At 42.1% G+C, this 16,043-nt stretch overlaps 1 protein-coding gene across 1 annotated transcript in view; it reads left to right on the top strand.

Moving 5' to 3' along the window:
- The first annotated feature begins 8,988 nt into the window (after window positions 1–8,988).
- GLRA1 (glycine receptor alpha 1) overlaps window positions 8,989–16,043 on the top strand; it is a 96,882-nt gene continuing 89,827 nt past the window's right edge. Inside the window, exon 1 of the mRNA XM_082379180.1 lies at window positions 8,989–9,725. Within this exon, the coding sequence (XP_082235306.1) occupies window positions 9,670–9,725 (56 nt within the window). The 5' untranslated portion in view covers window positions 8,989–9,669. The remainder of the gene's footprint in view (window positions 9,726–16,043) is intronic.

The following is a 16,043-nucleotide window of genomic DNA, read 5'->3' as shown; positions in this document are numbered from 1 at the left end:
ACATAGACTGGCTGAATGGATACAAAAACAAGACCCATATATGTGCTGTCTATGGGAGACCCACTTCAGACCTAGGGACACATTCAGACTGAAAGTGAGGGGATGGAAGGGGATGTTCCATGCAGGTGGAAGTCAAATGAGAGCTGGAGTAGCAGTTCTCATATCAGACAAAATAGACCTTAAAATAAAGACTATTACAAGAGACAGGGAAGGATAGTGCATAGTGATCGAGGAATCAATCCAAGAAGTAGATATAACAATTATAAATATTTATGCACCCAACGTGGGAGCACCTCAATACATGGGGCAGATGCTAACGGCCCTAAAGGGGGAAATCGACAGTAACACAATCATAGTAGGGGACTTTAACACCCCACTTTCACCAAGGGACAGATCATCCAAAATGAAAATAAATAAGGAAACACAAGCTTTAAATGATACATTAAACAAGATGGACTTAATTGATATTTTTAGGACATTCCATCCAAAAACAAGAGAATACACTTTCTTCTCAAGTGCTCATGGAACACTCTCTAGGATAGATCATATCTTGGGTCACAAATCAAGCCTTGGTAAATTCAAGAAAATTGAAATTTTATCAAGTATCTTTTCCAACCACAATGCTATGAGACTAGATGTCAATTACAGGAAAAAATCAGTAAAAAAATACAAACACATGGAGACTAAACAATATACTACTTAATAACCAAGAGATAACTGAAGAAATCAAAGAGGAAATCAAAAAATACCTAGAAACAAATAACAATGAAAACTCGACAACCCAAAACCTATGGGATGCAGCAAAAGCAGTTCTATTGGGAAGTTTAAAGCAATACAATCCTACCTCAGGAAACAAGAAACATCTCAAATAACCTAACCTGATACCTAAAGCAATTAGAGAAAGAAGAACAAAAAACCCCCAAAGTTAGCAGAAGGAAAGAAATCATAAAGATCAGATCAAAAATAAATGAAAAAGGAATGAAGGAAACACTAACAAAGATCAATAAAACTAAAAGCTGGTTCTTTGAGGAGATAAACAAAATTGATAAACCATTAGCCAGACTCAGCAAGAAAAAAAGGGAGAAGAATCAAATCAATAGAATTAGAAATGAAAAAGGAGAAGTAACAACTGACACTGCAGAAATACAGAGAATCATGAGAGATTACTACAAGCAACTCTATGCCAATAAAATGGACAACCTGGAAGAAATGGTCAAATTCTTAGAAAAGCACAACGTTCTGAGGCTGAACCAGGAAGAAACAGAAAATATAAAGAGGCCAATCACAAGCACTGAAATTGAAACTGTGTTTAAAAATCTTCCAACAAACAAAAGCCCAGGACCACATGGCTTCACAGGCGAATTCTATCAAACATTTAGAGAAGAGCTAACACCCATCCTTCTCAAACTCTTTGAAAATATAGCAGAGGGAGGAACACTTCCAAACTCATTCTACGAGGCCACCATCACCCTGATACCAAAACCAAACAAAGATGTCACAAAGAAAGAAAATTACAGGCCAATATCACTGATGAATATAGATGCAAAAATCCTCAACAAAATACTAGCAAACAGAATCCAACAGCACATTAAAAGGATCATACACCATGATCAAGTGGGGTTTATCCCAGGAACGCAAGGATTCTTCAATATATGCAAATCAGTCAATGTGATACACCATATTAACAAATTACAGAATAAAAACCATATAATCATCTCAATAGATGCAGAAAAAGCTTTCAACAAAATTCAACAACGATTTATGATAAAAACCCTCCAGAAAGTAGGTATAGAGGGAACTTACCTCAACATAATAAAGGCCATATATGACAAACACACAGCCAACATCGTCCTCAATGGTGAACAACTGAAACCATTTCCACTAAGATCAGGAAAAAGACAAGCTTGCCCACTCTCACCACTATTATTCAACATCGTTTTGGAAGTTTTAGCCACAGCAATCAGAGAGGAAAAAGAAATAAAAGGAATCCAAATCGGAAAAGAAGAAGTAAAGCTGTCACTGTTTGCAGATGACATGATACTATACAAGAAAATCCTAAAGATGCTGCCAGAAAACTGCTAGAGCTAATCAATGAATTTGGTAAAGGAGCAGGATACAAAATTAATGCACAGAAATCTCTTGCATTCCTATACACTAATGATGAAAAATCTGAACGTGAAATTCAGGAAACACTCCCATTTACCATTGCAACAAAAAGAATAAAATACCTAGGAATAAACCTACCTAGGGAGACAAAAGACCTGTATGCAGAAAACTATAAGACACTGATGAAAGAAATTAAAGATGATACAAATAGATGGAGAGATATACCATGTTCTTGGATTGGAAGAAACAACATTGTGAAAATGACTACACTACCCAAAGCAATCTACAGATTCAATGCAACCCCTATCAAACTACCACGGGCATTTTTCACAGCACTAGAACAAAAAATTTCACAACTTGTATGGAAACACAAAAGACCCCGAATAGCCAAAGCAACTTTGAGAAAGAAAAACGGAGCTGGAGGAATCAGGCTCCCAGACTTCAGACTATACTACAAAGCTACAGTAATCAAGACAGCATGGTACTGGCACAGAAACAGAAATATAGATCAGTGGAACAGGATAGAAAGCCCAGAGATAAACCCACGCACATATGGTCACCTTACTTTTGATAAAGGAGGCAAGAATATACAATGGAGCAAAGACAGTCTCTTCAATAAGTGGTGCTGGGAAAACTTGACAGCTACATGTAAAAGAATGAAATTAGAACACTCCCTAACACCATACACAAAAATAAACTCAAAATGGATTAAAGACCTAAATGTAAGGCCAGACACTATCAAACTCTTAGAGGAAAACATAGGCAGAACACTCTATGACATAAATCACAGCAAGATCCTTTTTGACCCACCTCCTAGAGAAATGGAAATAAAAACAAAAATAAACAAATGGGACCTAATGAAACTTAAAAGCTTTTGCACAGCAAAGGAAACCATAAACAAGACGAAAAGACAACCCTCAGAATGGGAGAAAATATTTGCAAATGAAGCAACTGAAAAAGGATTAATCTCCAAAATTTACAAGCAGCTCATGCAGCTCAATATCAAAAAAACAAACAACCCAATCCAAAAATGGGCAGAAGACCTAAATAGACATTTCTCCAAAGAAGACATACAGATGGCCAAGAAGCACATGAAAAGATGCTCAACATCACTAATCATTAGAGAAATGCGTATCAAAACTACAATGAGGTATCACCTCACACCAGTTAAAATGGGCATCATCAGAAAATCCACAAACAACAAATGCTGGTGAGGGTGTGGGGAAAAGGGAACCTTCTTGCACTGTTGATGGGAATGTAAACTGATACAGCCACTATGGAGAACAGTATGGAGGTTCCTTAAAAAACTAAAAATAGAATTACCATATGACCCAGCAATCCCACTACTGGGCATATACCCAGAGAAAACCATAATTCAAAAAGAGTCATGTACCACAGTGTTCATTGCAGCACTATTTATAATAGCCAGGTCGTGGAAGCAACCTAAATGCCCATCGACAGATGAATGGATAAAGAAGATGTGGTACATATATACAATGGAATATTACTCAGCCATAAAAGGGAATGAAATTGGGTCAGTTGTAGAGACGTGGATGGATCTAGTGAATGTCATACAGAGTGAAGTAAGTCAGAAAGAGAAAAACAAATATTGTATATTAACGCATATATGTGGAACCTAGAAAAATGGTACAGATGAACCGGTTTGCAGGGCAGAAATTGAGACACAGATGTAGAGAACAAACGTATGGACACCAAGGGGGGAAAGTGGCGGGGGTGTGGGGCTGGTGGTGTGATGAACTGGGAGATTGGGATTGACATGTATACACTGATGTGTATAAAATGGATGACTAATAAGAACCTGCTGTATAAAAAAATAAATTAAATTAAATTCATAAATAAATAAATAAATAAAGCAGAAACTAACACACCACTGTAAAGCAATTATACTCCAATAAAGATGTTAAAAATGTATATATATAAAAAAATTAAAAAATAAACTGAATGAACAAATCTTTTGCTAGACATGTAAAACCTCAGCACCGTGTCAGACACACAGCCAGTATTCAAAATACATGTCCTTTTTAAACAGATGAATGAACCACTGAGTGAAAACTCAGAAAAAATTGTGTATCCTCTGCCGAACCTTCTTGATGCCAAAAGTCCTTGCAGAGGCAGTAGAAGATGAGAGACGCAATAAGAGGAACAGACTGAAGAAACATGAAATCAGAGTTAAGGGCAGACTGAGCAGAAAGCAGGAAAAAAAGAGGCAGAGATGGCTTGAGGGAAAGAAAGAAGAAAATGAAGCACTAGGAGGTTATAAAATGTCTCACATGGATGTCAAGCTACTAGAACACAGGGTACAAGTACAGACCTGGCAGAGAAAGAAAATCCAGGAGTCTTCAGGCAGGAATCCAGGGTCTGATCAGCCGTGATATGAAGCTTTTGTCCTCTCTCATCTTACCTTCTCTTCTTTTATTTTAGGTCTCTGAGTGAAGGAGTTGGGAGCTACAACTTGAAAGATAGGAATCTTGAGTTCTAGATTCAACTTTGTGGTGATACATTAAGCCAGTCACATCACTTTCCTGGCCCCTGGGTGACTAGTCTGTAAAATGGGAGGAACGGTCTCTCAGTATTTTATCATCTACTCCTTATGACTAAAAATTCTCTGGTGCCACTGAGATTTCCTAAGTAGCTCTGAGTTCCCTTCTTTAAAGCACAAAGAACAGACTATTGGTTTGCAATTAAAATAAAAAAAATAGCAAGTTCATTTTCTAAGTTGGGTTAGGAAAGGCTGGCAGGAAGCCATCAGCTCCTTGGAGGAAAGGCTCTTCCAGGGTCCCATTTTCAGACCCATATTCATCATAATACTTCAGCACAATTAGGCAAGCTGCTTAGTTGCTCCAAATATCCATCTCTCTTTACAAAGTATCACTGGAGCCTGTCAAAGCAGTGTTGAAGCCTCAAGCACTCTCCTCTGTGAATGTCATTTTGGACAGAGGCTTGCCATTGTGTTAATTACATTAGCTGGCTCAAGACAACATAATCTCACCTGATTAACACTATTCCTTCCTTTTCTTTTCCTCCCTTTCAGGCCCTCTGCCTGAATTTTTTTGTTATGCTTTCATTTATTCACTCATTTATCCTTGCAAGAAAGTTACTGAGCACCTGCTATATGCCAGGCACTAGGTGTGCCAAGTGCTAGGTATATATCAGAAACAAGCCAGATAAAGTTCTTCCCTTGTAGATTTCCTTAAACTTTATCTTAGTTGGAGCAAAAAACAGTGGAAAGATCCTTTAGCCATAATTACAGTACCTGTATTCTTATCCCAAGTCTGCTACTAGTTTAAGGGGTAAGTTGTTTAACCTCTCTGGAGTGGAACAAGAGCAGCCTCTAAGAATGTCACATAGATTTTTTTTTTTCAGTTAGCTCCTAACTAGTCTCCAGCTTTCATTTTGCCCCTCTCCTCCCCATACATTTATTCTAAACACAGTAGCCAGACTAATCTTGTTAAAACGTTGTCAGATACCGTTAATGCTTTGCTCAAAACCTTCCAGTGGGTCTCATTCAACATACGACCCAAAGTCCTTGCTATGCCTTGGAGGTAGAACACGATCTAGCCCCTAACTACTTCCTAACCTCTTTCCTGGCACCCTCTCCTTAACTCACTCCATCCAGGCACACTGGCCTCCTTGCTGTTTCTTGCACACTCTAAGCATACTCCCTGCTCAGGGCCTTTGCATTTTCTTTTCTACTGCCTGGAAAGCTCTTCCTCCCCTCCCTGAGGCTCACAAGGCTCATTCCCTCACTTCCTTCAGTCATTTTTTCAAATGTCTCCTTTTCAGAAAGCAGTCCCTGATCTGACCACCCTGTATAAACTAGCATCTCTGTGTTAGTCTCTGCCTTTTACCCAGGTTTACCCTGCTTTTTTCTTTTTAATCCTTATGATTGCCTAATACATCATAATTTGTTTATCTTCTGCCTCCATCTGCTAGAAGATATACTTCAATAGAAGAGGGATCTTTACCTGTTTTGTTCTCTGCTATATCCCCAGTGCCTAGAGCAGCGCCTGACACATAGTAAATGTTCAATAAATGTTTGCTGAGTTAATGAAAGAATGAGTCTCCTCTAGTAATAAAATAACTATCAGTGCATGTCATAATTTAGTCATACTTAGGAGGATTCAAATCTGGCTGCTGGGGCCTATAAGGGACCAATCAAGTATGGGAATTAGGCTACAAAGATTGCTTACCACTAGAAATGGACCATCAGAGGAAGCCAATCCATTCCACTCCATTAAGAGTTCTGTTTCATAGCATAGTAGTCACCCTAAGATTAGACCTGAATGCCATTGCTTCTCTACAGCATCTTGTGGGGAGAAGAGTGGGCGCGACTATCTTCGTTTGACTTAGGCCAGAGAGGTTTGGTCATTTATCCAATGTCAGCCAGGCTTTTTGAGGCAGAGAGAAAATAAGAACATAAATCCCTGACCTCCAAGTCTATGGTTGTTTATTTTCAAAAGTGACCTATACAAGACAGGAAGATCAGGGTATACTGTTTATAGGCATAAGAGATATGTGAGGTACAAGGTAAAACATGAGGAACTTTTCCCACTGAACCTCTAAAGTGACCGCATGTTCCAGAGGTTCAAGTTATTGTTTATCTTACGTATTGTCATATCCCCAACGCTTGGCACATGCTCAGTTCATGTGTGCCGGCTAAATAAAAGTAGCACCCTCAGATTAAACGCCTACTAGAAAACGGGTAATAATTAGTCTCATCTCCTGCACAGGCCACAGCCTTAGAGCCATTCACACCCACAAACAGCAACACCACACATATATACACATGCGCACGCACACACATACACAGCATCTCTTAAAGGAGAAGAAAACCCAACTCTACACACTGCATCCACACCCACGTACACAGGTGCTTCCTAGCCAGGTGAGGAGGAAAAACAAAGTTGTCAGCTCGCAGTTTACTTCAGTACCTCTAGGGGCACATCAATAACACACATAGATGCATACATATATGCCTATGTGGGCAGAAACCCATTTACAACCCCAAATGTACAAATACACATATGTACTTCACATTCACTTCAGAATTAGTCATGTGTGGCAAGTGAATTTATATACACAGACATATGTGTGTTTGTCCTTCCCGAGCAAACTCACAAATGTGCACATACATAAGTACACAAACACATTCACAAAGATAATATTTACCTCAAGGTATGACTATAAGAAGTAAATGAGATTATAGGAAGTGCACAATAGTGCCTGGTACATTGAAGACATGTTAATAAGGGTTAGTGATAGATAGATAGATAGATAGATAGATAGATAGATAGATAGATAGATAGATGATAGATAGATAATAGATTGACAATATAAATTTGTATCAAACTCATGTGAATATTCACCTTCAAAGCAAAATTTCCTTCTCAGTCACTACTCAGAATCTCATGGAAATTCTAAGCAACCTCTCACTGTTCTGGTGTGTGGGAGCCAACGAAAAAGGAAGTAATGTAGGGTGTGCTGTAACAGTGTAGTGGGTAGGGGGTGAATCTATGCTGATAGGAGGCTAGTGAACAAAGATTTCCAGACTTCTTTCCTGGGAAGAAAGCCTGGGCTTGGAGAGAATTGAGCTGTCAAGAACTATTCTAGGGAGAACCAGACTCCAAAAACTCAAAAGAAGGAATTCGTAAAGCTACTGGGTGAGAGGGAGGGGTTATCCCCTTTCAGTAGGCTGGGAGAGAGAGACCCCACTGTCCCAGTCAGTTCAAATCAGCCAGAAAATCCTGCAGAGGCTATTAATCCACTGAAGTCCAGTAGCTTGGAGAAAATCTGATTAACTCCACCTCCCCAGCTGGGCTCTAGAGTGAAACGTATAGTTGTTTTCTGAGATTCAAATAAGCTGGGAAAACAGAGAAGCAGGAGGAAGAAAAAACAGAGGGGAGTTGGTAAGTACTGGATACCTGTATGTAACAGGTTGGCACTACCATTATTTTGTAGCAAGCCACAGCTCTCTGAGGCTCTGTTTCCCAAACCTGTGAATGTAAATAAAACTGTCTCCTGTCCAGTTAAAAGAGGGCATATCTTCCTTATCTCCCCAAAGAGTGCCAACAGTGAGGCCAGGGCTGCTCTCTCTTGACCCTGAAAACTGCTCAAGGAATTTCTCCTGTATTTTCCTGCCGCTGCGTCCCTGGGGAGGGAGAGGGGGGATCTTCCTTTACAGATCAGACTTCTTTTTGAAACCTCTCCGTTTTTTTTCTGGAGCCAAATATTACTACTTCAGAGCTCTAAAGAAACTCAGGCATCTGGTTCAATGCTTCCCTTTTAAGATGATACACTGAGCCAAAAAGCACGTCTGAACTGGGACCCGTGGTGTTTGTTTTACTCACATACAACTACATTCTTTAAAAATAAAGGCAATAGTTTGAGAGACCTCGGGAGATTAACTCCATAACCTCCTCCACTCCACCGCCAGCCTGCAGTGGAGAGGGGAGACACGGATCTCCTCCAGCGCTCTAAGCGTTAAACTCAACCCAGAGTCTAATACTCGATTGGCCGAACACCGGGAAAAGATCTGGTTTTCGCAGCCGCGGGCCAATGAACACCTCGAGTGGGAGGGTTTGAAGATACTAAGGAGTTTTTCCCCCCTTTTTTTCCTCTCCACCCCCTCCCGTCGGCCATCGCCCGCCCCCCCCCCCAATCCCCCTTGCCACCAGTTTGTTAAATTAATGCAGTAAGAAAGTCTGAAGATCTAAGGGAGTCCTGGCCAAAGGAAAATGGGCGAGCTCAGAAAACCGAGATGCATCTGAAGCCTTGGGCTCCTGAGCCCCGTGGGGTTGCCATGGACCCCGGCAGCCCCTGAAACTTGCCCTGAGCTCTCTCACGCCTGCAGCCCCGAGCAATGGGACACCTTTCCTGCAGCGATCATAACTTATTCGGCGAGGACCAGAGAACAGGGATCGCAAGGCAACAGCAGACGGGTACGCAGGCAGGGGAATGAGATTCCGGGACTCTGTCGCGATGCGCCAGCCTGGCACATTCTCTGGGATTTAACTGAAGGCAGCACCATCCATCGCTTCCCCTCGCCCGTAAACCCCTCAGGCCAGCCCAGGGGCATAAAGCCCTGCTGTCCCTACCCAGGATGCTCGCCCAATCTAACGGTCCGAGGCCAGCGCTCTGATCTCCACAGATTTTTCGCTGTTTTTCCCTTTACGGGGCTGGCCGTTTAAACAGAAAAACAGGGGTAAAAAAGAAAATATACCCGCCCCCAGACGTGCCTCCCCAGCGCCGCAGGGAGTCAACAGACACGCTGGAGTTTCACAAACAGCAATACTCTTCGCGCTCCTGAAAAGCAGGGCTGGACTCTCTCCGTGGTGCTGAAACGCTTCGAGGCTGTCTCTGCCCGTGGTACCTAGAGCCCCCTCGCTCCAATTTCCCCTGGGGCTCTCCCTCCGCGCCCCTGTTCCCCACCTCCCCTTAGGATTTGGATTATTTTTTTCAACAGCGCTCACTGTTTTGTAAGTGCCAATTTGAAACATTTTTGCCCCCATAACTCGTGGACTACAAAGCACAAGGACCTGAAAAATGTACAGCTTCGATACTCTTCGCCTCTACCTTTGGGAGACCATTGTATTCTTCAGGTATGCAATTTTCTACTGACCACATCGCTCTGATGGAAATGGGGAAAAGGAGCACGGAGGCTGAATCTGTCCGTGGTCCCCTCTTTTCGGGGGAGGAGGGTGCTGTATACCGCTGCAATCGGGTCCTTCCATCCCCGTTCCCTCCCTCCCCCCTCCCCACCCCCCCCCACCCCCCCACCCCGCCCGCAGGGTGTCTGGCTTGTGCGTGGAGGTCTGAGACAGTCGCTACCCTGGCAGCTGTTTGCCTGTTTCTTGTGATTTGTTTGTCCTTCTGCCTGCTATACCCCCGCCCCATCACTGGCCCCCAACCCCCCTGCATATCGGCTCTCGCTCGGCTGAGGACTTTAAGGGGAAGCTTTAGGAGTTACTCAGTTTAATTAGGACTGCATTCTCTCTAACCGCAGTGCCGAAAACCTCAGCTCTCCCGTCTGGGAGCCAAGTGACAACTAGCGGTGACGGGGAAGGTTGCACTCGAACTCGCTGGACACAGAAAAATCATTTTCTCTCCTTTTTTGTTGTTTTCTTTCCCTGCGGGGTGGGGGTGGGAGTGTTGCTGAGGCTCAGTGCTTGGAAACAACAGCGTTATGACCTCAGGCTGGAAAGCCCGGAACTTGCGGGCAGAGTGGATCTACTCAGGAACAGATTCCGGGAAACATTTCTCTTTTGAAACTTTGACTCCCTCCTCTCCCCCATTCACCTTTCCAAACTCTACTTGCTAGCTGCAGATCCTGAACTGATGGACAAGTCTCGTTTGCTTTGTTTTTTTAATTTATGTCTATCTGCAACTCAGTAGCTGAGTTCCCCCACCCATGGTCTCCCAGGTTAAATTTTTCTGCCTATAGGCTTAGCATTCTTACGACAGCACAAGTGAAAAATCACCTCTTCAGGAAGCATTTAAATATACAGTCTTTTTGTAAGTGGGTGAATCATGCCATCTTCAGAGATTGTTATGATAAATTCCATTTATATGAATTGAAAAAAATTAGTCTTCTTCTATGACCTGCAGGGATCATTAATCTTCATTTTAGATGTCTGACTCTCATGTTTTACCATGGCATTGGATTAACAGTCATTTGAAAAACCCACTCTAGGTTGTTTTTAAAAATAAGTAACCAACAAATATTAGTCTCTCCCATCATAAACCAGCAAACAATTCTTGTTGTTGTTGTTTTTTTCTTTTTTACATTATAGAGAACTCTGCATATGAATTATTGGTTTGACTAATCCAGTGGTTGGTTTAATTAAATGAATGACAACTCTCTCCAGATCGTAAGGGTCTATCTATATGTGAGCCTCTCTTCATGTCTTTCTCTTGAGATGAAGACAAGACCTCTCTCCTTCTCTGAGATACCCAATGCTAAAGCTTCTCATCTCCAGTTCAAATAATTCTTTGACAGGCCATAGTCCTGCCCACTACTCAGAATACAAATAGCCAAGGAGTCAGATAGAACAAAAAAAGTGCAACAATCCAGGGCCTTGTGAAATATAGCTACTTTATTGGCAAGAGGGCAGGAAGTATCCTCTTAACAATATCAAATCATTTCTCCTCTACATACATAGTAGGACTGTAAAATGCTGTGGAGGTGGGATACTTAGTAACATTTGTATGCAAATTGATTCTCTGTTTGGCTTTGGCTTTCTGAGACAGAACTGAACGAGAGAGATTAAAGAGCAAATTAATAGGACCAAGCACATCCTCCCCCCCAACTCCTTTTTTCTTGATGAACAGTATGTAATGCTTGATTTTCTTCTCCCAGACATTGTCTTTCGCAACAGGGAGACAGTCTAAAAGGTTTGCATCGTAGTCATTTTGAGAAGGTTATGAATCCACCGTGTTAATTCTTTAAGTTACTGGTGGTGGCCTATCAGGAAGCATCACTCCACATCTCCTTCCCCTGCATACGTCAAGGCAGACATGGGCTACAATGGATATGGGATATAATGCCATGAGTTTATAAGAAGAGTCATGACTATGGAGACCTGGAAAGGGGATGGTACTGTTGCACTTCCAAAAATGTAGAAATGGCTACATCATTTGGGGAATCAATGTTGTTTTAGAACATGAAACATAAAATAATAAAAAGAATTGAACTAGGGAAGTACCCTCAGCAATTTTTCAGAGAGACGAGAAAAAAAAAGGTCACAAAGAGGGAAAGTATTGTCTTTGTCTAACTGGCATTTTCATTACTAACGCTCTCATTTTTTTAAGTTTAGGTGAAAATACAGAAGCATTAAAATCTGGGGGCTCAATAGAATGTATGTAGGGGTAAATGGAGACTGTCTCCCTAGCAGGTTCCTTGTGAATAACCCCTTCTCCCCCAAGGGACAGGCACCGTGTTGGAACGAGCCAATCCAATCATCTCAGGCACCCAGGTACTCCTCAGATTAAATGATGCCAGCTGCTCACCTTGTTGGGGAAATCTGGGGGCTAGGAAGGGAAAGGCTCTCGATAACAGAAGTGCTGCTGCATCAGCACATAACCAGCAAAATGGCAATAATGACAGCAAAGCAAACAAAACAACCATTGAAGTGAGTAAGGGAGAAATCTCATACAGTGCCAACAAAGAGAATGAATTGAGGCCTTAGGAAGCACTGAGGGGGAGAGAGAAAGAGGGTACTGGGGGACAAACAGCACTGCAGTGCTCACCAACTGTGTCCCCGTAAGTAAAATGAGGTGATTTGGCTGAAGTTCTTGCTCTGATATTTTAAAAGCCTGTGGTTCTAAAATCCTATGAGTGATATTCAAGTATTCAATAAACTAAATTTTGTCTCTTTGTTTTCAATTGGGGATGGGGCTTTATATCCAGACCGGTTAAAAAATAATAGGCAAAGATATGGTTTTTTATGGAAGCATATTCCTTTCAAACCTCCTTTCAAGTCAAAGGGAACTTGATTTGATTCCCAGAGCCCTTACACTGGCTTATGGCTGGGAAGGGTTCAGCGTGACCCCCAAATTTTCTCACCTTCTGAGTAACTCAGATAGACCCATGGTATATAACCATGTTTCTCAATCTTGGCACTACTGACATTTTGAACATTTTGGAAAATTCTGTGTTATGAGGGCTGAACTGTGCATTATAAGATGTTTATCAGATCCTTGGCACCAATAACCGCCCCCCTCAGTCATGACAGTCAAAAATGTCTCCAAACGCTGCCAGAAATCTGGGATGGGGTTGGTGGGGCACAAAATTGCCCACAGTTGGGAACCACTGGTATAGAATGACCAAATATTTAACACGGGGCTCTGATGAACCAATTGTAATGAGGAGGAAAGTCTAGTTTCCTTGAGGAAATGCCCCCATGGAACACACAAAGCACCAGAGTGAAGCAAACAGAGACCTAGCTTGTGCTTGAGAAGGGAATAAAGGCAGAGGAGATAAACCAAGTCTAACCCACGGGTGGTTTTCCAAAAGATGATCTTTATATGCTTTTCTTTATGTGTCATTTCCATCTGCCAACCCAGTAGATGTTTCCTTGAACAGGGTTTTGTACTGAATATGGTACTCACTTGTTAAGAAAGGTCATCAAAACCTTGAAGGAAAGATGTCTCTACCCACATTAGGGTCAAAAGGAGCATGGCAAGTAGATTGCTTCATATCTCAGTCCTGAAAAACCACCCAGCTGAAAGGTAAATGAGCTTTCTTCTGAGGTTGCCCTTCTGGCTTCCCATTCTCCAAGCTTGCCAAGAGGAGCAAATGACCGCCTGGATCTTTTCCTCCTGGTAGCATACCTGTATTCTTCCTCAAATCTTACCCGTTGCATTTTGGGCACTGCAGAAAGTGTCTAGGAGCTTCTGGAGTGGGCCAAGGACTTTTTTGCTAAGGAAAGATGCCCCTTGGGCAAGTTCACATTAGGGCCAATCAAAATGTCAAGTCTACCCTCTTTGGGGGGCTTAGGAAACTTGAGACAGAGAAAAGAAAATGTCATGTTTTTGTTCCCAAGGGACATCTTGGACAAGAACCTTAGGCTGGTAAATGGAGTTATGAATCAGCACATAACTTCTGCATATTTGCAAAACTGGTAATGAACTAACAAGGGAAATGTAGGGAATTTATTTTTGAGACCACTTTATGAAAGAGGTTGCAACCAAGCAGTGCCGTGGAAAGAGCAGTTAGGCTATGACTTGAGAGCCTTCCTTGTAGAGTCAGCTCTGCTCTTACCCTGCAGCACAGCTTTGGCGAATCTCTTTCCTTCATGGGGACTCAGTTTTCTTTCCAATCAACTCAAATAACTGACTCCAACACCCCTAAGTTCCCCCCAGTCTCAGATAAGGTGTTCATGAAAGACAGAGGCCCATACCCATGAAGGCTCAGGCTGAATTTACATCAGTGCTGATATTGCCTTCATTTCTACACCACGCATTTATTTATCATGTGTTCACGTGTCCAGTCCAAAACTAGGCACTCTGCAGGGGAGACAGAGGTAACAGATGCCACAGTCCCTGTCCTTGCAGAAAGGGGAGACACTGCTCCCTTTAAAGCTACATTAAAAACCTTTTTCCTTCTTCAGAGGGCCCGCAGAGCTCCCCTCCAGACAGTGAGCACGGCCTGCGACAGCATCACATTTATGTGGGCGTCATTAACTTTATTTCCTTCATCAGCTGGCAGAAGCCAGAATGATTTTTAAGATGGATGGCACTGTCTCCTGCCTGGCCATCTTGATGCTATTCTGCAGGTTTTCTGCTGCTTTAGGCAAAGTGGCCTTGGCACCAAGGGCACAAGACCTAGGATCCAGAATTTAGCTAGTGGCATGCCCTTGAGAGGGTTTCATGACCTTTCTGGCCTCAGTTTCCTCAGCTATAACATAAAGAGAATTGACAAATCACTGTCCCTAAAATCATTTTTACCTCTGCCAGTCAAGGATTATTACCTCCCAATCTCCTTCATGATAGAACAGTTTTGGTTACAGCTATTGCAGTATATTTCAATTATTACAAGAATTATATTCAGGCTCAAAGATCTAAAAGAATTGAGGGCCTCAATAAACAATTTCACTCCCTGGAGATTTATCCCAATCTGGACACAATTACTGACAGATCCCATAAATATGTCAGTTTCCCCAGGAAATGCTTTGTATGATGAGAAAACATGATGTCTGATCAATATCCTCATAGATCTGAAGAGGGGCCTGAGAAAAAGACCAAAGGTTTCTATACTTTTATCAGTGACTCTGTTTGGTTTTTTCCTCCCCTATAAGGCTATGTTTTTAAATTTTTGTTTACCAAACCCCATTCCCCATTAACTTGTTTTCCCCATCTTTATCAACCAAAGGCATACATTAACTGCCAGAAATACTGAACATCATGGGATAAGCAATGTCACCACGCTGAGCTAACCTAAGAAAGAACAAAAGAAAAGGTGTAATGCTTTTTTGTTAGCCCATAGAGCCTTGTCAGAAATCAACATGCAATTTGTTAGTCTCTGAAATGTTTAAAATGGATTCTGAGTCCTCACTACTATTTCATGAACTCCCTAGGTACCCAGGGACCCCATTTGGGAAACATTAGATTTGATTTATTCTATATGGCTCCAAGAGAAGAACGGCAGTAAATAGATAAATATATTTTAAATGTGCACACACAAATTCTGTTTTAATGTAATTCGGAACCTTCTGATAGATCTGTCAAATGTGCACCAGCTGCCTCAGTGGCAGTGAGGGTCCCTGTCAGTGGAGGTGTGCAAGCAGAGACTGGAAATCCACCTCCCAGGAGGGATGCAGAAGGAATTCAAGCTACTTTTGTGCATTGAGATTTGCAATTTTCAGCAGAAAAGTAAATGAAATGCAGGTCAGAGACAAATCTTCACGATACTTATGCTCCCCCCCTTTCCTGATCCCCAAATTACCCATCTGATCTTCATAAGCTCTCTGAGTCATGCCATAAACACACACTCACTCACGCCTTTTCCTTCTCTAAAATGGATTGGATAATAAATAAATTGGGCAATGAACACGCACGCAAACACACAAACTCACGATGTGCCAAAGGATTATTAAAAGGAAATCACCTTGGTGATGTAAGAATCTGGTCTTAAGAAATGAGAAGGACCTCAGAATAAGAAAACGTCAGAACCAGAAAGACCACCAGAAAATGCACTGGTCCACGGACAAGTCCTCAGGCACAGATGGTGTTCACAGGACTGATGGCCTGTATGGCTAAAGGCCTCTCAGCCCTGAACTCCAGCTGTCTCTCCTGAACAAACTCCCTGTTAAGCCTGACACACAACTGAAAACACCATCGGGCCAGCCAGGAAATTCATTCAGAAAGCACATTAGGAGGGACCAGTGCTCTGAGATGCTGAGGAGAGGGGCTTATGGGCA

This window comes from Balaenoptera borealis, assembly GCF_965194805.1.
Source record: "Balaenoptera borealis genome assembly, chromosome: 2".
In the NCBI taxonomy this organism is placed as follows: Eukaryota; Metazoa; Chordata; class Mammalia; order Artiodactyla; family Balaenopteridae; genus Balaenoptera; species Balaenoptera borealis.
Note: the sequence above shows the minus strand (reverse complement) of the source record. Positions and strands in the feature narration are given on the sequence as shown.